Below are 20,858 nucleotides of genomic sequence, written 5' to 3'. Positions count from 1 at the left end.
GGTGTATCTGCAAAATTTCAGGCCTCTGTGCCTTCTTCACAGTTGCCCTACAAGATAGTCTGAGATACATAAAATGGTGAGTAAACCCATGAAGCCAACTGAATCTTCAAAGCCTGCTGAAAGAGAGAGAAAATTGGACCTTAATGAAGCTGCTGATGAAATGGAAGAAGAGGTTGAGTATGAGGAAGTTGAGGAGGAAGTCGAGGAAGAAGAAGAGATAGAAGAGGTAGTAGTAGTAGAGGAAGAAGTGGATGAAGAAGAGACTCTTGATAATGCAAACCATGCTGATGCTATGAAAGTTGATGAGAAGGATGAGGATGAGAGCGTAAAGCATGCTGAACTTCTTGCGCTTCCTCCTCATGGGTCTGAAATTTATGTGGGTGGAATTCCTAGTGATGCATCTGAAGAAGATCTGAAGAATTTTTGTAAATCAGTTGGAGAAGTTGTTGAGGTAAGTCATTTCTTTTTTCCGGCCCCATCTGTTACTATATTTTGAAATCGGTAAATGCATGTTTTCTGGTGATACAGGTCCGGTTGATAAAAGACAAAGGTTCTTCAGAGAACAAGGGTTATGCTTTTGTTACTTACCTTACAAAAGAGCTAGCCGAAAAAGCTACTGAAGATCTGAACAATACTGAATTTAAGGTAAGTCACTTGTTCTCTATATACTGTTACGCATACCTATGTTTGTGAATTTTGTTATGAAAGGCAGGAAGGCTATTATATTAGGCAAACGAATGTTAATCGGTTTTTTTTTTTTGTCAATTATACCTTAAACAGATGAACTAGGTGGTAAAATGCAAACATGTAATTCCTTTGAAAGATGATAACATTGGATTGATGTGAAATCTTTCTGAAACGTTATCTAAGGTGGATATAGTTTTACACATGAATGTATCCTTATATCTATTTCACCTTTGATATAAAAACAAATCAGTCTTTTGTATCTAAATAGCTGAAGTTTAGCATGAATTGCAGCTCAAATTGTGAAACCAGCCTTTTTTCCCCCCTCTTCTCAGCCTTTTGCTTTCTTCTTGAGACAAAGTATTACGTGTTGTTAGACTCTTAACAGTCAATTGCGAGCAATTAAGACTGTTCTAGGGGCTAAAGGGTCGTGATCCTGATGGTGGATTTCTTCTTTTTTTTTTGGGGTGGGGGCGTGGTTTGGGGGGTGTTAGATTCTGCGTAGTCTTCACTGATTAAATGTGGGTGTCAACTTTTGTCAGGGGAAAAAGATTAAGTGCTCAACAGCTCAAAAGAAGCACCGGCTATTCATTGGTAATGTTCCTAAGAACTGGACAGAAAAAGATATGAAAACGACTGTGTCAAATGTCGGGCCTGGTGTTACTGCTGTGCAATTAATGAAGGTAACATCCGCTGCCTCACCCTCTGCCCATACAAAAATGTAGACACAAAAATTTGCATGCGACAACAGAATAGTATATACTTGTGAGTCGTGACTATTTCTTGGGAAATAAACTTTATGCTCTTTGTGCTTTATTCATATTGTTTCTCGGTTTCTTCTTAAAGGATCCTCAAAATTCTAGCTGCAATCGAGGTTTTGCATTTATTGAGTACTACAACGGTGCATGTGCTGAATATTCAAGAAAGAAGATGTCCAGTTCAGATTTTAAGTTAGATGACAGAACCCCTACTGTAAGCTGGGCTGACCCTAGGAGTGGCAATTCTGCTTCAAGTTTTCAGGTTTTTCGTATATCTTTGGGTAAATTTCACAAACACCCCCAAGAAGTTTGGCTCATTTGAGCTCATTCCCAAACAGTTTGGATTTTGGAAGTATCACTTACCCTTGATACTTTTTCAGATAACCCCAAAAGGTTGAGGGTTATCTGCAAACAGAGTCAGAAAAATGCAAAAGTTTTGGGGTTTAAGTGACATTTCCAAACTTTTTGGGGTTATACAGAATGGGCCAAACTTCTTGGGGGTTTTGTGAAGTTTCTTTTACTATCTTTGGCTAGACTCTATCATTTATTTTTGGCATGCTTTGTGGACGTCTGTCTTCATAATTTACCTTTTATAGGTTAAATCTGTTTATGTAAAACACTTGCCTAAGAACGTTACACAAGATCAGTTGAGAAGGCTGTTTGAACACCATGGAAGAATTACAAAAGTTGTTCTCCCTCCTGCAAAGGCTGGACAGGAAAACAGAATTGGTTTTGTGCATTTTGAGGAGAGATCATCAGTCATGAAGGCACTCAAGAACACTGAGAGATATGAAATTGATGGTGATTCTCATCATCATTTTTTTGTAGGGTTAATTGTGGATAGGCCCTCTATAATATCGTTCTTTTACGTACCCCCCCCCCCACCCGCCTAAAGGCCTCTACTTTTATTTTTGCAGATAGAGCCTATGAGTGAATTTTTTTACTCTTTTACCTTCGGGGGCATATCTGTTGAGAAAACAAATTTCTTTCTCAATGTAAAAAAAAAAATCTGAATGTCTATCTGTAAAATAAAGCTAGAGTGGTAGTCAGTTCAAAAAACCTTTTTTTTAATGTTACCCCCCCCCCCCCCCCCCCCCCGCCCCCCCCCCCCCCCCCAAGATAAATGTTTGCTCATTGTTTAATCTCTTTCTCCTGAAATAGGTCAAGTTCTTGATTGTTCCCTTGCAAAGCCTCCAGCATCCGAACGGCAAAGTGCTAATACAGGATCGAACGCACTAAAAGGACCTCTATTACCAAATTATCCATTAGGATATGGCCTGATTGGAGGTACTTATAGCACTCTGCCTGCAGCTTATCGACAGGTAATAAGAATCGTTTCTATAAATAAATGATGCATCCTCTGTTGTTTGTTGATTTTGTTCTTCCGGGTAAAGAGGGCCCCATTAACCCATTTTGTTAGAAGAAAGAGAAGATCGCATAGGATGTTTGCAAAGATATAGCTTGATATTAGAGATATACAAGGAAACCATGAAAATATACTCCTCTATCAGAATGTGTACCCTAAATTCACCATGTTCTGTTAAGTACTAGATGATTTATGTTAGAGCTAACTACTCCATTGATGATTTTTTGTTGGTTCTGCTCTTTCCAAATCGGCCTGATGGTTGCCATCATTGTTCTAATCTTATTGTTCATCACGGCTGATATCTGATTCTAAAAAGTCCTAAATCATGATGAACCAACAGGAAACTTGAAACTGAGTGAAACGTGAGCATTCTTAAAATATTTAAATATTCTAAAATGGAGAGGAATATTCCTGACATCTATTTTCTCTTTCCCCCCTTCATATTGATTTTGTTGCTCGCTTTTCAGCCTATGGTATATGGAAACCCAGGAGTTGCAATGGTTCCAATGATATTGCCTGATGGCCGCCTTGGATATGTCATGTAAGTCTTTGCCCTTTTTCCTTTATGTTAAACTTTTTCTAGGTAAATGCATAACTCAGGCTGTTACAGTCTTCTATATATATTTAACTTTAATTTTATTGGGAAAAACCTGCACAACAGAATTCCCATAAGTGTAACATTCTGTATCACATAATATACAGGCAGCAGCCTCGACCCTCAGATCATCGGAGTGTTAGTCGCAGGGGCAGCTCCAATGGTGGTCGGCAAAATAACGATGGTAGTCGTGGGCGTCGGTACCAACCATATTGATCTTCAGTTTAGAATCATTTTCAAGGTGGAGGGAGGATCCATATGGATTGTTTTCTCTGAGCTTTTAAACGGAATATTATGATATTTGTTCTGAGATGAGGAAAAAGAGAGATGATTGAATTTTTAGCATGGTAAATTTGTACGGATCACAGGGTGGCCTTTTTACAGCCTTTGGGCAATAGATTTTTGGCAATGTTTTTGAAAGTCAAGAAAATATTTTGTTTAGGATTTCATATAGTTATGAGTCAGGTTCTATTACATTATATGTTGCTGCTACTGGTTTTTTGAGGGTTTTCTTTATTTATAGCAATTGTTCCAGCTACTGTTGGACGGCACATATATGAATATAGTTGATCAACATCGGTAATGTGAACAGAAAATGCAACACTGAAACATGACCTGATTGCTGATACAAATAATTTTTAAAGAATTAGTAAGTTAAGAATAGGAATTGTGAACCCAATATAGAAATAAATAAGATTTGAGGGGTCTATATTCATTAGACGCCTAGAACATTTGCTAAAGTGAAGTGGGGGCAAAGGACGTAGACAACAAATCGATTTCTATCAATTAAAGTCACCACTTTTCACAATCACTCTGACTTAGGTCAACTGTTAAAGTAGGAAGTGAATCGTACGCTATCATCCCATTTGCACTTCTAGAAGCTCGCCTTGCATCTCTAGTAGCTCCACCCATGTTACACTTAGAACCTTCCATTTCCAACATGGATATTTGCATAGTATTTACTAAAACAAAACAATCAAGAGTATAAGCCAACTCAATCAACCACCACTTGCTACGGTAATCTTCGGCCAACCACATTCCTGAAATAAAAGAAAATATCTGATGCTGCGATAAAAATTGTTCAATAAAACCATCATTCTGCGAGCAATTTGGAAATAATCAAATCATTAAGCAGAACCAACTCATTGTAAGTCTAAACTCCATACAGCTGATCACAATGCTAATATACCACTCAAAATGTACCGTACAAAACAAAAACTGCGTTCTCCACTCTTGACAGTTGATCCCCTTGGTTTTATTTTGGCACCTCCTCCCTTCATTACCAACAATTATTCTACAATTTCTTTCCACCGCTAATGTAGGAAGCATCATAAATTTAACAAGTTTATCAACCTAACACTTTCAAGACGAGGGTCTGCGCCTCCAGTTACTTTCCCACTCAGTCAGAACAGTGACGTTCCTGCTTATGTCTTCAACAGTGTCACTCTGCAATGCCATTACAATTCCTTCAGGGTAACTCTCCTCTGCCTCCTCTAGTAGCACTTCGAATATTTCACACTCAATGTTGCTTGTAAGTTTTGGCCCCATGTAACCTCTGCATTGTTATTAGAAACCATCGAGAATGAAAATGTGAGAATAACAAGTGGATAAGTTTAACTATGGATGACATATATTAGGGTAAAGTTGTTTCCTATATATTGTTCGTTATTCTCAGATCATTCAGATCTTGATATCTAATAAACTAGTCTTTAATCCGGTGCAAAGCACGGCTGTAATATTAACATCATGATTAACAGTCAAGAACCCAGATAGTTGATCAACGATTAAATACAATGTTCAGAACGATTAACAGTAAAAAAAAAAACCCAGTTAGTTCAACAACAATTAAATACACTGTTGGTACTTTATTTTTTCATGTTCTTGATTAACAGTCAAGAATGGAAACTCTACAACAATTAAGTACATGAGATATCATTCTAACGAATGGCATACAATTTAGAAATGCTATAATACTGTTTTTATACGATATAACATAAATAGATTAGTTTATTGCTACAACATAAATAATAATTGAACAATTATCTGTACAACTTAAATAAGTGTTCCCAAAAATTTTATAAAGCATGGACTGCAATGAGGAGAGCTTGGTCGAGGCAAAGGTAGGCGTGGGAGCTAGGGATTGTACTCCTAGTACTTAGTTGGAATTAATTTACTAATAAAGGGCAAAAGGTAGATTAGATATATTTTTTTAAATCTTAATTAAGCTAACGAAATATTCCAAACAGATCCGATGCCAGCTAAGTTGGAGGGAAAAAGTAAAAACGGATATAATTTAGAGGGCAAATCGGCAATTACAGTGATTTCAGGGACAAATTTAAAAGTATATACAATTTGAGGGGTATCTATCGAAAACCCCTTAAATTTTCTAGATAATTTTCACATATACTAAGTTATGGGAGATGAATTGTAACTATCCACCATTCACCTTCCATAACCTTAGTACATAAGTATATAACAAAAATAAAAAAGCAATGGATTATTTTTAGTTTTCTAAGTATTTGTCACCCAAATCTTTCATATTTTGAAATTAGTCCTCGTATTTTGAAATTAGTCCCCATGTTTTGAAATCACTTCCCATACCACGCCCCGAACCTGCGAGCACATTGGCACGATTTAACCCGTGGGACCCACTGAGATCAATCTATTGCTTGGCTCAATCCAGTGCCAAACAAGCTAGCACTAGTTGCTCCAAAACCCTTTGACTTCACTATTTAAACCATTCAAATTCCTTTTAGTTTCCTAAAATAGTATCATTAGGAATATCACAATAACCCCACCTTTAATTCGCAATGTCTTGTGTCACGGCATGAAAATTATCACATCCTAGATTTATCGCCAGGCAATGTGGTGGCTCCTATTAGCTCTAGAGTTAGCTCCCACTGCACTCACGTGGTGTAACACATAGTACCCATAGTACTTAGCTCCACACTATCGTCTGGCAACCTGCTCTGATATCAATTCACACCCTGAACCCACAAGCCCAGTAGATGATGTAAGCATGAGGGTCCTACTGAGAGCAAGTCATTATTTGGCTCACAATCCACTTCCAAAGGAGAATTTTTTGAAAAAATCCATTTTGACAAATATTTAGCAAAAACAATTGTTTTGCTAAATATTTAGCAAAATCGACCTCTTTTTGACTAGCTCACCAAGCCTGACCAAAAAGAGGTCGATTTTGCAGAGTTGACAAAAAAGAAGCCGATTTTGGAAAATATGAGTTTTAAAATACACGGGACTACTACTCTCATGTATTTAGGGATCGCTAATCACAGTCTAAACAAGACACAAAAACCACAAGACTAATAATCCCGTGGGTTTTCTATTCCCTCACAGAAAATTAATGATGGGCAACGAGAGAATGAGAGTGAGAATGGGCCTCAACCTCTTGCTCTTGCTCGCCAATGGTGGCCGCTAACATCCTCTCCTTCTACCACCTCTCCTCCTCATGCTCTCTTTCTCCTTCTTCCTTACTGGCCTCCTCCTCTACCTCCCCCTTCGTCGTCCCCGACCACCTCCTCGCCAAACTCTGCCACCATTCGTGCCACCATCACCTTCCTCTCCTCAACCTCCCACCTATCAAGTAGAGATTCTTCAAAGAAGCCTCACCCCGCCCCGAGCCTGGGCTCTGCTCGCAGCTCTCCCCATTGCCTCAGCCTGCTCCAACCAACTCTGACCTCTTCCACGTTCATGTTTTACCTCCCACTTCTTCCCCTTGCCCCCGCGACCCTACTCCCTCCAGAAGCCCCTCCTCGTCCCCGGCTATCACCCCCTCCCCCGCCGCCGATGCTTCGCCCCCACTCCCTCCAAGCCCTCCGCTTACCCCCACGAACCCTTCTCCTCGTCATTGGACACCGCCGTCCTCTGGCCCCCGACGTTGCCGTGCCACTCCTTCTCCTGCCTCCCGCAATCCCTCGGCTTCAACCCAAAGTCTCTTTACTAGTGAACAAAAAACTCACGGGACTAATAGTCTTGTGGGTTTTCTATTTCTTATTTAGGCCACGATTAGCAACCACTAAACACATGAGACTATGAGTCTCGTGTGTTTTAAAACTCATATTTAGCAAAATTGACTTCTTTTTGGCCTGCTCACCAGTCAAAAAGAGGTTGATTTTGCTAAATATTTAGCAAAATAGTCGGTTTTACTAAATATTTATCAAATTGGGCCGTTTTTAAAAGATTATCCTCTTCCAAACAGTGATAGCACTAGTTTCTCTTAAACCCTTTGACTTCACTATTTAAACCATTTATAGTCCTTTAGTTTCTCCAAAGTGGGACTATGTAGGATATCACCTTTTGGCAATGGATCAAGCCAAACAAGTTGATCTCTATGAATCCCAGAGCTTACATCATGCCAACGGGCTCACGGGCTTAGGACTTGACATCCCAAATCTTCAAGTGTTTTGAAATTAATCCACCAAATCTTCATATCTTAAAATCGGTCCTCCAAATTTTTCAGCTAGAAGGACTAACTTCAAAATATTTAAAACATTTGGGGAACAAATTTCAAAATATCATGATTTGGGGTACTAGATTCAAAATACTTAAAGGTTTAGAGACTAATTCAAAATATCAAGATCTAGACACTAATTTTAAAATATAAAAGATCTAGGAGACTAATATTAAAAAAATCCTATTTTATTTTGTCAGTCCCAACTTAGCATCTTATTTAAATTTGATCCTTACTTTTAAGGCTAAATATCATTAAATACCTTAGAGTTTACATAATTTTGCACTTATATATTTTTTTGACATTTGAGCACCCTCTAGTTATATGCTTTGCAGCGCGGAAATGGTCACCTCAAAATTCCCCAAGGGGTGTTCTAAGAATCCATAAAAAAACAAACCCAGAATCTACGAAGAAGATATAATAGAACTTTTATTTATAAAAAAAAATGTGCTTCTATGGCTTACAATCCTCCACTTAAGTAGAAAACATGATAGACTCCAAACCTTAACCGAAATTTACCAAAAATATAAAATAACAAAATCATCCTTAAAAGTCTCCCTATAATAGATAAAACAAATCAGTCCAAATTGAATCAAGATTGAATTTGTTTTCCTTTCCTAAATAATGAAAATAAGTAAAAGCAAGTGGTGATGGAATTTCAAGAATCTGTCGATCTGGATAGCTTCGTCTCGTTGAGATTGGCAATATTCTAATATTCTCATACACACACATATGATTTCGATGTATGCTTTGGGAGATACGACACGTTATTCATTGTAAGTAAAAGCATTTGATAGGGCCCGTTTGAGCCTTTGATGATCCTTCTTGACGAACGCATCTCCAATCCATTCTAAATCACTTTGCATTTATATACTTCATCTTTTATCATATACTTATGGTTTTCTAAAATAGCACTTTACTATATGTTCTTAGTTAAACATTGTAATATTATTATTAAATATTGAAAATATCTCTAATAATTTTCATATAGCTTGTATATGATAAAAATTGATCAACTATACCCCTTAAATTGGTATTTTCAAGTAAAAAACTCACTTTCATTATTATTTACTTTGACTTAGAGTTTCCTGAAAATTAGTTTCTTACTCTAATTCAACCAATTTTGGAATGATAATTAATCAACTTTTATCATGTACATATCACATGAAAACTTCTAGCAGAATATTACAACATTTAACTAAAATAAGGTAGTTTAAAGAAAAACAGGAATTTAACTATTGATAGGTATATAAATACAAAGTAATGTAGACTATAGGGTATTTACATGTCAGGAAAAAAGACAAGGTATATAGGTACAAAGTAATGTAGACTATAGGGTATATTTACATGTCAAGAAGAAAGACAAGGTATATAAGTACAACGTCAGGTAAACTATAAGGTATTTAAATGCTATTAAGCCTACTTTTAATCACAACCGTATACTATTCAATGGATGGTTATGGTTCACTCTAGATCTAGGTCTTATTGTGTGTGCGCGTATACATGTACAATACATGTATGTATGTATGTATGTATATAGCAGTCTCTCACATCCGATTTCTAGGGTTTTCATTTTTAAAACTCAAAAATGTTCCACCGGTATTCATTTCTGAACTCATTCCACTGCATTCGCCTTTGTTTGACCTTGAAAGAGTTTATCGGCTGGTAAACCAAGTTTGCCTTGACCTTTCAAAGAGGGTTGGGCTAAACTTGGCCATCACTGTAATTTTATCATTTCTACAGTCTATTCATACTATCCCCGCCCTGATCGCAAATGCAGCATCAATTCATGCTCTTCATAATCAAATCTTTCCCGTTCTTAAATCGAATTTCCTCAAGGATCTGAACGCCCTTCTTCTTTCATGGTTGACTATGTGCCCGCCCCCGGATCAAGTAGACGTGGCTTACCATTCAACTAGTTAATGGAGTTTGGATAGACCAGTTGCTGACTTTCAAAAGAGAGAGTTTGAGTATACTGTCTTTAATACTATTAAGACTTGTGTCAAAACAATTGGTTTCACAAACTTAGTGAGTGTTTTGTTATTTTTTATTGTTTTCCTCTTTAACTGGTTTATTTAGAAACAATTATGCTGAAACCATTGGTTTTGATGTGTTGCTTGTACGGGCCTTTGTAGTAGACAAATATATCCCAAAAAAAGGTTTCTGTAGGTATCACATTAATGTTAATATCTTTTACATGTCATCTGTAAAGTTTAAAATTTGACATCAATGTTAATTATGTTTAAATGTACTTCGACGTGCCAGTAGGGGTAGAAAACAACCGAATCAAATCGAATATCTACATCTTCAAGTTCGAATCCGGTCGGATTTATGATATTTGAATTTGGGTCGAATTGTAGAATGCTATTCATATTTGATTCGTTTCTAAATTAAAAAGTCGATAAATATTTGCAAACATTCGCTAGCCTAGTTGGTTAGTGGTTTGGGCTTTGAAGCAAGGTTTTAAATATCGGATGTCGGGTTCATGTCGGACGGCTGAAATCCATGTCGGATAGCGGAAATCGGGGATATATCGGGGGACATGGACTAAATATCGGATTGCCATATCGGGTGATCCACATATGTATAATATCATGCCCTAAATGTAATCTAACTATCTAAGCATTCCTAAATTCATAACTTCATGACTTTGCACATTTCAACATTCATATGCACATTTAAAATAAAATAAATCTCTCCTTATTAATCAATAATCATTAGCCTATTATTAATCAGTTAGCCTATTATTAATCAAGTGATCAAACATCAAGTAATCATTAGCCTATTATTAATCAAAATAGTCCACAAACCAAACATTCACGTGTGAAGAAGAAAAAAAGAAAAAACAGGAAAATCGGCCGATATGGCCGATTTTCCAAACAAGAAAATCGGCCGATATGGCCGATTTTTCGCCGATATGACCGATATGTCGGTAAAAAACGATATGCGACTTGTTTTTCCCCGATTTGTGTCGTTGGACCCCTCAATCCGCTATATCGGCCGACATGTCCGACATGTCGGCCGATATTTAAAACACTGCTTTGAAGTCTCAAGTCCTTGGTTCAATTCTTGATATAAACTTTTTTGCCTTCCATAATTTCTTCATAGATTTGTGGATAAACACCCTCCAAATTATATATTTGCAAATCTATCCTCAAAAGCATCATAATCATTTATTTCTCTTCTAAATTGCCTTTTCATTCAAGTTTATGCCTCAACTAAAATTAACTAAATTTTTAAAAAAAATGTCTAATCTACCATTTAATAAATATAAAATATAAATAAATATTTAATAATCATACGAATTGAATATACATTTGGTTAAATTCTATTCATTTATGGCTCGAATACTAAAAATTATTCATTTATTGTTAGGTGGACTGCAAATCGAATCTGATCACAAATCTAGACGAATAATAGTCAAGTTGTTTATTAATTACTTGGTTCACTTCCACCCCTACGTGCCAGAAGTCTAGTTTACAATAAAGTTTTTTTTGGTATGGATCAAGTTGACACGTGTTGAGTTTTGGGTTTGCTTATCTTTCCAGAAGTGTTTTTGGGTGGAAGTAGATTCTGACTTTGTAGATAGATGACAAATTATCATTTGCTTGTGTCCAAAGCATTGGAATGAATATAATTTTGCATTTTGTAATTTAATAATGAGCTACTATAGTTTCCCAATGCTTATGTCAATTCACATTGATTTCAAAATTGTGGTTTGTTGGCTATGTTCACTTGTTCCCTTTGTTATTGTCACAATATTCTATGTTATGAGTCACAGGTGGTTTGCCCACTTTAACTGCTTAGTTTAGGAAGTGATCAACATGATCCTCCAAAGCAATCTTAGAAAACTTATATTATGTTTAGTGTTTAACTGATTCTTATCTTTGTCCCCACCTAAAATTCTCGTAGCTACATCATCTGGAGACATCATCTAGAGGCTATGTTATTTATGTTTCTTGATACGTTTTTCTTATCATTTTTTAGGGAAAATTATTCCTAATCCTAAGAAAAAAGAATAAAGCTTTATTACCTCGGTAAAAAAGTTAAAAGCTTAAAACCCTTTGGATTCCCTTTTCATTCAGCTACCCCCTTTCTCCACCATTATCCCTAAACTATTAGAGCAGTGGCAATGTTCATTACGAGAATATCACTTCGATTAGGTAACACAAGATTTTTGTACATCACAATAACACCACTTCCAATCAGGTACTGCTAGATTTTTTGACATGTTCAAACGCAACAAATAATCTTTAAGGTGGCTATCATGTAAGCAAACTTAGAAAGTTAGCATTGGTAATAATGACCCGATTTTTGCATATTCTTGCAACTCTTGCTAAATTAAAAGAACCTTATAATCTGTTTGGATAGAGGAATTTGATTTCAAATTATAAAATTGGGCCAATTCTAATGCTTAGATACAAAAGAATTTTAGAATTTGAATTTAACCTAATTTCACTTGGGATTTAACACAGCACTAAGCTTCAAGTTGCAAAGGACACTCATATATGCGTCATTTCCCATTCCCATTACCAACAATGATCCTCTCAATTCTCTTGACCCTCTCTCCCTCTCCTCCCTACATCTCTATCAATGTCCTGGTGATACCCCAACCCTAATTCATCCCCTCCCCCAATCAATCGACTCTCAAGCCATAATCTCCCCTCCAGTGACAATGACGATCATTGACAACTGTGAATTCTCTTTATACTTTGTTTCCCCCTTTCTTTCATCTTGATTACTTATATCTCTGTCAATTTCTCTTTTCCTTAACTGTAGCCTTGATTTAGTTAAGAGTATCGATTTTTTTCATTTTTTGGCTCCTTTCTTTAGAAATTTTCTCTTAATTAATCATCATCTTTAATGTATTAAGTTATGATATGATACTCTAGTTAAGTAATTTGGAACTAATTGCATCATATTTAATGCATTGTTTCTTATTAATATGCCCTTTCTTGTTTCACTTGAGAATTTGAGAAAATTGCAAGAACATTAAAGGATTTACTAGCATTATATCAATATACTTTGTTCCTGAGACACCATTGAAGAAAATTTATTTTGCAGACAGTTTTGCCCTATATGAAAGTATATGTAGCTGCTTACGTGCATATTTAGTAATTTTGGTGAATGACAAATTGTTATAGGCTATTTAGCTACAGTAATTGTTTATTTCAGATAGAGAAATTGTTTTGTTCATCCAAAAGATGTAGGCACTTTGCATTTCCCAAATCTCACATTTGCCCATATAATAAATAGCTAATTTTAGTGCTTGTTGAGCGAAAAGCCCCTCAGGCTGGTAAACAGAAACTCATCTATTTTTAAGTTTTGTTATCTAGGATTCAAGGATATGAGATTGTGTGTAAAATTGATTTGTATCACATAATGTTAATTTCTCACAATTTCATAGAATATGATAAAGAGTTGACTAGGTCTGGAATTGGTTTAAAAAAATGACAAACAGTTAACTATTAATGCAAATTATGATGTTAAGTTTTACTTTGATTTTGCTTATGATGAATATTTAGGCAATGCATGTAACTTTTTGCTCAAATTAGACATGTTATAGATATAAGAAACATACCACTCGGCTAGTTGTGCATGTTTTCCAATCGGAATCTACTAATTGAAATAAGTGGATATATACAGGATAGATGAAATTCAAAACTTTAGATCCTTCATAAGCTAAACCATCCATATATCTGTGATATCTAAAGATGGGTACTGCTAAGTGTACGATAAATCCTATATTACATTTGCACTACAATAACAATAATATGCGGTTCTTATTGACTGATAAATCTTGGTAGCAATTTACAAGGAAGGACCACCCCACATTTTTTATTGTTGTAGTATAAAAGTAGTTTAGAATGTCTAGTTTAGTATCACTGCTCTTCAAAAGTTACACTTTGAATATTTATCTATTTTCTTGGTGTTATAAAACTTTATGACTGAGATACTTGCCAAAACACCAACATAAGAAAGCAGAAATATATCTTCTAGTTCTACCAAACGACAACCATATAAAGGTACAGTATAATCTACCTAAATAATCCAGACACGAAACTTAACAAATTATACCTACAAAATATCTAGCATAAAAGCATATGGGAATCATGATGCACGCCTAGTCACTTATCCCCGATTCATATCCAATTAGCTTTCTCTGCCTAACCTGCTTTGCATCACCCAACCCAACTTGATTACAAGGGCTTACTTAAGCACTTGTGAGGGCTCAGGTTTCATTATGATGAGAGAGCAAAAGTGTAGCTGCTATTTTTATTTTCCTCTTTCACTTAGGCCTGTCCTTTCTAGGTTTTCAACTCCAGTAATGGGTTAAATTCAGCTCTAAGTTATCTTCTTTTAGCTAGTTTGCAACGTGTTAAGATGTAGTATAGGTACAATTACTTTTTTTATTTATGTAATAGCTATATATTTGAGATTCTTGCTTGCTGTAGCAGTCAATCCATGGCTTTTCTTATAGATAGATATTAGATGATAGTAAGTTGTATTTTTTCTATAATGGGTTTGATTCGAGGAATTGAATGATTGATGTAGTAGAGTTCATCGTTGTTGCTTTCATTTGTAAGTTTTGCTACAAATCATGAAGAGAAAGGTTGTAGTTAGATCACTTAAGAGCTGTAGTAAGATTTTGGTTAGGGCGAATTATTGTCACCTGCTTGTCAAGCGGTCATGCAAGATAGAATTGTCAGTCTGGAGGACCACCACAAGGTCAAACCAACACTCAGGGAAGAAATCACATCCGTGATAGTCTACAATGATACCTCCCCCTACCATTATGTCTTCCAACTCATCACATACCTAAAAAAAGGAAAAAAGAAAAATTAGCAACAAGATATAAAGTCGTGAATATATTAATCATTTTTTGGACAATAGAAGATCACAATAAAACACATATAAAGGTGTTGGCACGTCTTGGAATGGAGCTTCAGTTTAATAATGATACAGCTAGTAATTACCAGAATTACTAGTGCAATAATTCACACAACGGACAATCAGGCTGCATATGAGAAGGACCTTTATAAATATAACAAATACATACTAAAACTGAAAGAGAAACCCTTTAAGATTTGAGTTGTTCAAACAGTAGGTTAAATGGTTGAGAAACATAGACTGCAGTAGACTCCAGCAGAATGGAATTCATAACATGACGCAAATCAGTAGAAGCTAAAATAGAAAACTCCCCAGGCACACTATCAATTCAAGCAATAATTTGTTAAAATCAAAGAAGGACCTCAAAATAAGCTAGCCTTATATGATAACAACGGTCGGAATTGCTTGTTAAAGCAAGCTCTCAAGAGGTGCTGATCAGTTATTGTTATGTACCAGTTAATGGGAAGACTAATCACTAACCCACTACTAAGGTTGGAATTTGAATAGAAAAATGCTTGGGCATTCTAATGTTGACTCAGATAACTTCTGAGGATCAATATCTTTCCTCTTCTTCCTTAGTGGTTGGCCCAAATGCCTGCAATGAGCACATACACATGAGTGGAAATTGGTCCACTCAGATCGGATTGACTGAAGATTATCCTTTTGAGTAGATATACATAATTCTAACTGGAACCACATCTGTTTATCAAATAGGTTAGTAAGACTTAGCTGAACCTAACCTCTTATCTAGGTAACCCAACCTGAAGCCTGATAAATGTTGCCTATTTATCAAGCAGAACAAGTCCGAAGTATGTTAAGTAGAATAGGTTTAGATTTGAATTGGACGGATGTAATGTATTTTAATAAAAGACAAATTTACAAATAGTGTTAAGATCAAAGTGAAAGTTAGGGTAATGCAACATGCACACAACAAAAAGCAACTACATATAACATGTTGTTTCTAATGCATAATACAATAGCACCAGGGCTAATTAAGATATGGATATGGATAGGACATAGTACAAATTTTCATATATGGTATATCCTAAAAAATAAGGTTATCACCTATCTACCTCTCATATTTAGTATACTCCTAAAATTAGCTCTATTATCATATTTGTCCAAAAAAATATCTCAAAACCCATATGTCTACCAAAAACTTAATTTTTGTTAACTTTCTAACGAAATTAGGGTACCTCATTGGCTCATTTTCCTAAACTCGAAAAGCCAGAGAGAGGCGATAGGAGGGAGGGGCCTCCCTCCCTTTACTTGAGAGAGATAAAGGCTAATTCGTGGGTTAATTAACTCAACATGTTAAAAGGTTATGTTCCATATACCCTAGGTAGCATGGTATGGGTGCGGACACGGGACACAATAAATTTGTAAAATGTAGGATACAGGACATGAAAAATTTGTAAAAATAATTAACTCTTATTCATAGCACAAACATGATTAAATGAAGGGAAAAAAGCCTTACCTAATACTATTCTAAAAGTGTAAAAGGTGTCCAAACCTTTTCCCCATAATGCCCTCCAATTTATGTTTGTACGTACAATTATATTATAAAAATGCTTTTATTTATTATGGATATAGATGCAATTTTGTGTTAATTGATGACATACATATTAAATATTAAATGATTAAAACACATGCATACATGTGGTTACAAAATGAGTAGTACATAGTTACAAAAATGATCATTTCATGATCCATTCAACTTCTAACGCTTAAACGGATTATATCAATGCCATCACGTCATTTTTCTCCCTAAAATTCTCAATTACAATTAATTTTCTCCCTAAATTTTTTTAATTACAATTAATTTTCTCCTCTTACAGTTACAATGACTAGAGGTCATGTAGTATTTATAAAATAGCCCTCCTGAAACAAAATTGAATGTAAAATGACCAAATACTCATCATTTAAATTCTCATCCATTCAATTATAATAAAAGTTGAATTTATTCATTTAATCATTTTTATACATAACCTACATGCATATCTTTTTGTATTAGATAAGGTTAGTGTAGTAAACTTTTCTCATAGTCCTTTAGACTCCCACGGTTAAGCATTTCCTTCGATTAATGTCATATAATTACTAATAAAGTGTGCTCTTAATTCAAAATTTTTTCCTCTCCTCCATCTCTTAACTGTCAAAAAATCAATCTAAAATATAGCTCGTCACTCTTGCCCCCTCACCAATCTCTTGTCTACCATGAAAAAAAAAATCTATTTTGCACCGCAACGGCATGACTACTAATGGGTTGTTTGTATTATATATTTATGCATTAGGGTTCGACCGTTGATGCTCTATTCGATTTACAGCTGTGCATGGGGATATTCTCATGGGTTTTTGTGATGTTGAGACGACGTTGGAGGTAACGGCCCAACCGGCAGATGTTGGTACTCTAGCCAGTGAGAAATTAGTGGTGGAAGAGATTGAGATTTAGATAATTTAAGTGTTTTTGCTTTGCTTCAGGTAGAGAGAAAAGTTAATGGAATGATGTTAATAAAATATTGAGTTTTTTTTGTCTTGAAACCCAAAATTTATAGACGAGTTACGCTTAAAAGCACATAGTGTATGTATACTATAATTTTATGTTTTGAAACTAAAATATCAAATATGAGTTATGCTTAAGAGCAAATAGTGTATGTAAACTGTAATTATATGTTTTGATATATCAAATCTATGATCTATCTTCCATTCATTCCTCTCTCAGAAGAACAATATAATTATTTCTTAATTGAAATGTTGCTATAATGGCAAGCAAGCTTGAGCAACCTAAGAGCACTTTTTTCCCCTACGAATATCAAAGTTATCAATGTTAGAAATAAAGATTCTAGAGATTCACATTTCTGTAAGCAAATCCCAATTCGTATATCAACAAGCACCTAACTAATTAGAAACAAATTCTCAATTATAACGACAGATGTGAAGAAATAAAATTTACTTCAGATGCACAATAAAACTTTTGCAATATTGATACTGGAAAATTCAAGTTGACATACATACAGTTTGTGGTGGGCTCAATATTTAGCTTAATTTTGGCTCAGTCAAACTTACAAATGAGCTAAACTCGAGCAAGGTTTTCTCGCACATGTTCAGTTCAAATAGATTTTGTGTATATTAATTCATAATATATATTAAAGTAACTAATATGGAAATTATTGCTTGACACCTTTGAAAAACATTTTGATCCTTTATACAACTATATATATTATCAGTATTATATAAGTTATAGGCAATACTTACAGTGAAATTAAGAAATACCAAAAAAGATAAGGGCATTCTCCAAATGAGAGTTAAAATACTTCTTCCTTCTATAACTAAGTGAAAAAATATTTTTAGAATTTTATTAATCAAGGATCTTAAACAAGTTAAAATACTTCTCCCTTCTAATAATTAAGCGAAAAAATATTTTTAGAATTTTATTAATCAAGGATCTTAAACAAGTTCACAAAAGTAAAGTGAGCAACGGGTCAACTGCACTCTTCCAAGTGTTACCAAGCAGGACTTGAGAATTCGAACTAGAAATTTAAAACTAATTAAATTTGAGTAAGTTTAAAACATAACAAGAAAAATCGAGCTAGCCTTAACCGAGCTAAAAAATGAATCGAGATGTAACTATAAGCTTTCAAAAGAAATATTCTAATACCAATTTAAATCTTCCGATTAAGTTTAACATATAACGAGAAAAATCAAGACAGCCCAAGCTGAACTCAAAAAAGAATTGAGATGTTACCATAACCTTTCAAAAGAAATACCCTAATACTGATTTAAATGTGTTTGATCTTTATACTATATATATTTAGCAAAGGCACACTACTTATATATTTAGCAAAGGTACACTACTTATTTTACCACATTATTAAATATTACTATATATATTTAGCAAAGGTACACTACTTATATATTTAGCAAAGGCACACTACTTATTTTACCACATATTAAATATTTGCTTATTGCTACATTATATTTTTTCATTAACTATCTCAATAAAGTTATTGTCTCGCCTAAATTTTTATATGCTACGAATATGTCTAAGACCATCATTTATTAAATAAAACTTCATAAGTTTATATTTAAACATCTTAAATTTAGAAAGCAATGCTTTTGCTATCATTTTTATAACTCAAACAACTTATAAGATTATAAGATAAACTTTGCAATGTCATGCATTCCACATATTTTACATTCTAATTTCTAAGTCAATGCTAGAAATCAAGTTCAAGTATTGTTCATTGGTTCAATAAATTTTTTGGGCCCTTTCACTTTGTATTTACATGCTTTTGTATGTAAATATTCAAGACTTCTTTTAAATACTTAACAATCGATGTTTTTTTTTTTGCAATCATGTCTCAATTTTTCAAACAACAAATGGACAGATGGATGATGAAACAAAAAAGAAAATGTCGTGATTTAACTACAATTCTATTTCATGCTCGGCCTTCGAAATAAGGAATTAGGTTACCATTCATCCATTCTCATTCAGGGGGGGAATCAACACATAAAACAAGTACGTCATTGTGCAACGCACGTGCTATATACTGGTAAAAGATAAAAGGATGGGGACAATAAGAGAGCAGGAAGCAAAATTGCTCAGCTTTTGTCATTTAATGCCAGTCTTGAATACTATGTCTTCAAGGTGGGAATAGTTAAATAAGGACTTCACAATTAACCCCTTGAAAGAAAATTCAGCAATGCCCGTATCACATTCTTCACCTTTCTATAGAAATATAGTGCAAAAGCTCAATTTTCTTTGAGTCACAGCATTCTAGCACGCATTTTCCCTTTTAATTGTTTTGAGCTAACCCACGGTTAGGGTTAATGAATATAACTGAAATTTGACTGCTTTACTACAGTGACAGGTTAGGGTTGATGAATTTATCCCCAAGAACACCCCCTTCAACCTTCAATTTCTCCACAAACAAACCCAAAAAATAAAAAGCAAAGCAAAACCTAGGGCTTGAGAATTAGGGTTTAGGGGTTAAGGCTAAGAGAGAACAGAAGACTAACCAAATCCTCGTTGATGACGTGGCACTCGAACTCCTCGTCCCATCCATCGTGGAGTCCCTTGGTCCTGACGAGATCGCCGACGTTGATGTGGCGGAGCTCGGTGGCGTCGGCCAGCAGAGAGCACGTGGTCGTCTTCCCTGTCCCCGGCGTCCCCGTCACTAGAAGGTTCGGCCTCGACCGCCCTCGGCCCGCCATCGCTGCAAACTTGTAGTTGTTAGGAGGGGGTTAACTGCAAAATTAAAAGAATTTTTTAAAGGGAGCGTGGGAGAGGGGTTGTTAGGGCCCGTTTGGTTGTATTTTTTCCCCCTTGAAAGCTACTACATTTCTGAAAAATGTCAGAAATGTGGGCAGCTTCTTGCAAAATCGGGCCCCAAATATTTTGGGCGATTTTGCAAGAAGCTGCCCACATTTCTGGACATTTTCCAGAAATGTGGCAGGCTTTCCAAGGTAAAAAAATACAAATAAACTGGGTCTTAGGGTTGTGATGTATGAAGTCGGTAGCTAATGCAGCCACGTCGGACATGAACTGTGAGTAACTGGATTTCCAAAACTAACCTGCCTATTAATCCCAAAAACCGAATCAGGTGGCCCTAATTAAGCTCGGAAACGAACCAAAACAAGACTTGATGCTCATTGTGTTGGGACAAACCCGGAGCCAATAGAGCAGGATCGCAGCAATAGTAGTGAAAATAGAGATAAAAAGATAGACACACAGATTTACGTGGTTCGACACAAAATTCCCTACATCCACGGGCAAGGATAGAATAATCTACTATGAGGAGAAAACTCTGGAGTTACAATCTCTCTCTCTTTACAAGGAGAAACTCTCTATATTTTTTCTCTCTCACTCTTCTAAATAAGAAGTTGTTTCTGGGATGAGTTTTTCCTTAAGAGTTTAGGACCTATTTATAGTGTTTAGAAAAATACTATGCACAATAAAATAATAATATGTTTACTGTGCAACTTTAACAATTTCAAACACTACCAAACTTTTTGAATAAAATGTTGTGGGGCCCATTCTTTTGATTTTTTCGGCACCGTCTTCTTTCATTTTTAAAGAAGGCTGCTGACAATCTCCCA

The 20,858-nt window shown here is 35.3% G+C and overlaps 2 protein-coding genes across 5 annotated transcripts in view; one reads left to right on the top strand and one right to left on the bottom strand.

Moving 5' to 3' along the window:
- LOC109828229 (heterogeneous nuclear ribonucleoprotein Q-like) overlaps positions 1-3,882 on the top strand; it is a 12,867-nt gene extending 8,985 nt beyond the window's left edge. For 2 of the 4 annotated variants that reach the window (XM_020395276.1, XM_020395264.1), the window contains exons 2-9: positions 43-451; positions 529-645; positions 1,227-1,367; positions 1,531-1,704; positions 2,039-2,243; positions 2,604-2,764; positions 3,276-3,349; positions 3,511-3,882. In XM_020395276.1, the coding sequence (XP_020250865.1) occupies positions 74-451; positions 529-645; positions 1,227-1,367; positions 1,531-1,704; positions 2,039-2,243; positions 2,604-2,764; positions 3,276-3,349; positions 3,511-3,619 (1,359 nt within the window). In that variant the 5' untranslated portion in view covers positions 43-73 and the 3' untranslated portion in view covers positions 3,620-3,882. Of the gene's footprint in view, positions 1-21; positions 452-528; positions 646-1,226; positions 1,368-1,530; positions 1,705-2,038; positions 2,244-2,603; positions 2,765-3,275; positions 3,350-3,510 lie in introns of all 4 variants that reach the window. The other 2 variants (XM_020395260.1, XM_020395270.1) reach the window with 1 other exon arrangement.
- Positions 4,556-20,064, bottom strand: LOC109828220 (adenylate kinase isoenzyme 6 homolog). The gene is made up of 3 exons (XM_020395251.1): positions 19,779-20,064; positions 14,545-14,690; positions 4,556-4,958 (listed from the first exon to the last, which is right to left on the bottom strand). The coding sequence occupies exons 1-3, from the start codon at positions 19,971-19,973 to the stop codon at positions 4,766-4,768; spliced, it is 534 nt and encodes a 177-aa protein (XP_020250840.1). The 5' UTR covers positions 19,974-20,064; the 3' UTR covers positions 4,556-4,765.

This window comes from Asparagus officinalis, chromosome 1 (assembly GCF_001876935.1).
Source record: "Asparagus officinalis chromosome 1, Aspof.V1, whole genome shotgun sequence".
Lineage (NCBI taxonomy): Eukaryota > Viridiplantae > Streptophyta > Magnoliopsida > Asparagales > Asparagaceae > Asparagus > Asparagus officinalis.
Note: the sequence above shows the minus strand (reverse complement) of the source record. Positions and strands in the feature narration are given on the sequence as shown.

What these genes read in the sequence shown, in the direction of transcription:
- LOC109828220 (XM_020395251.1), bottom strand. Translation starts at nt 19,973, where the DNA reads ATGGCGGGCCGAGGGCGGTCGAGGCCGAACCTTCTAGTGACGGGGACG. An exon ending in ACGTCATCAACGAGGATTTG is followed by an intron (nt 14,691 to 19,778) that starts GTTAGTCTTCTG and finishes TCCTTTTTTTAG; the next exon opens with GTATGTGATGAGTTGGAAGA. An exon ending in CATGACCGCTTGACAAGCAG is followed by an intron (nt 4,959 to 14,544) that starts GTGACAATAATT and finishes ATAACAATGCAG; the next exon opens with AGGTTACATGGGGCCAAAAC.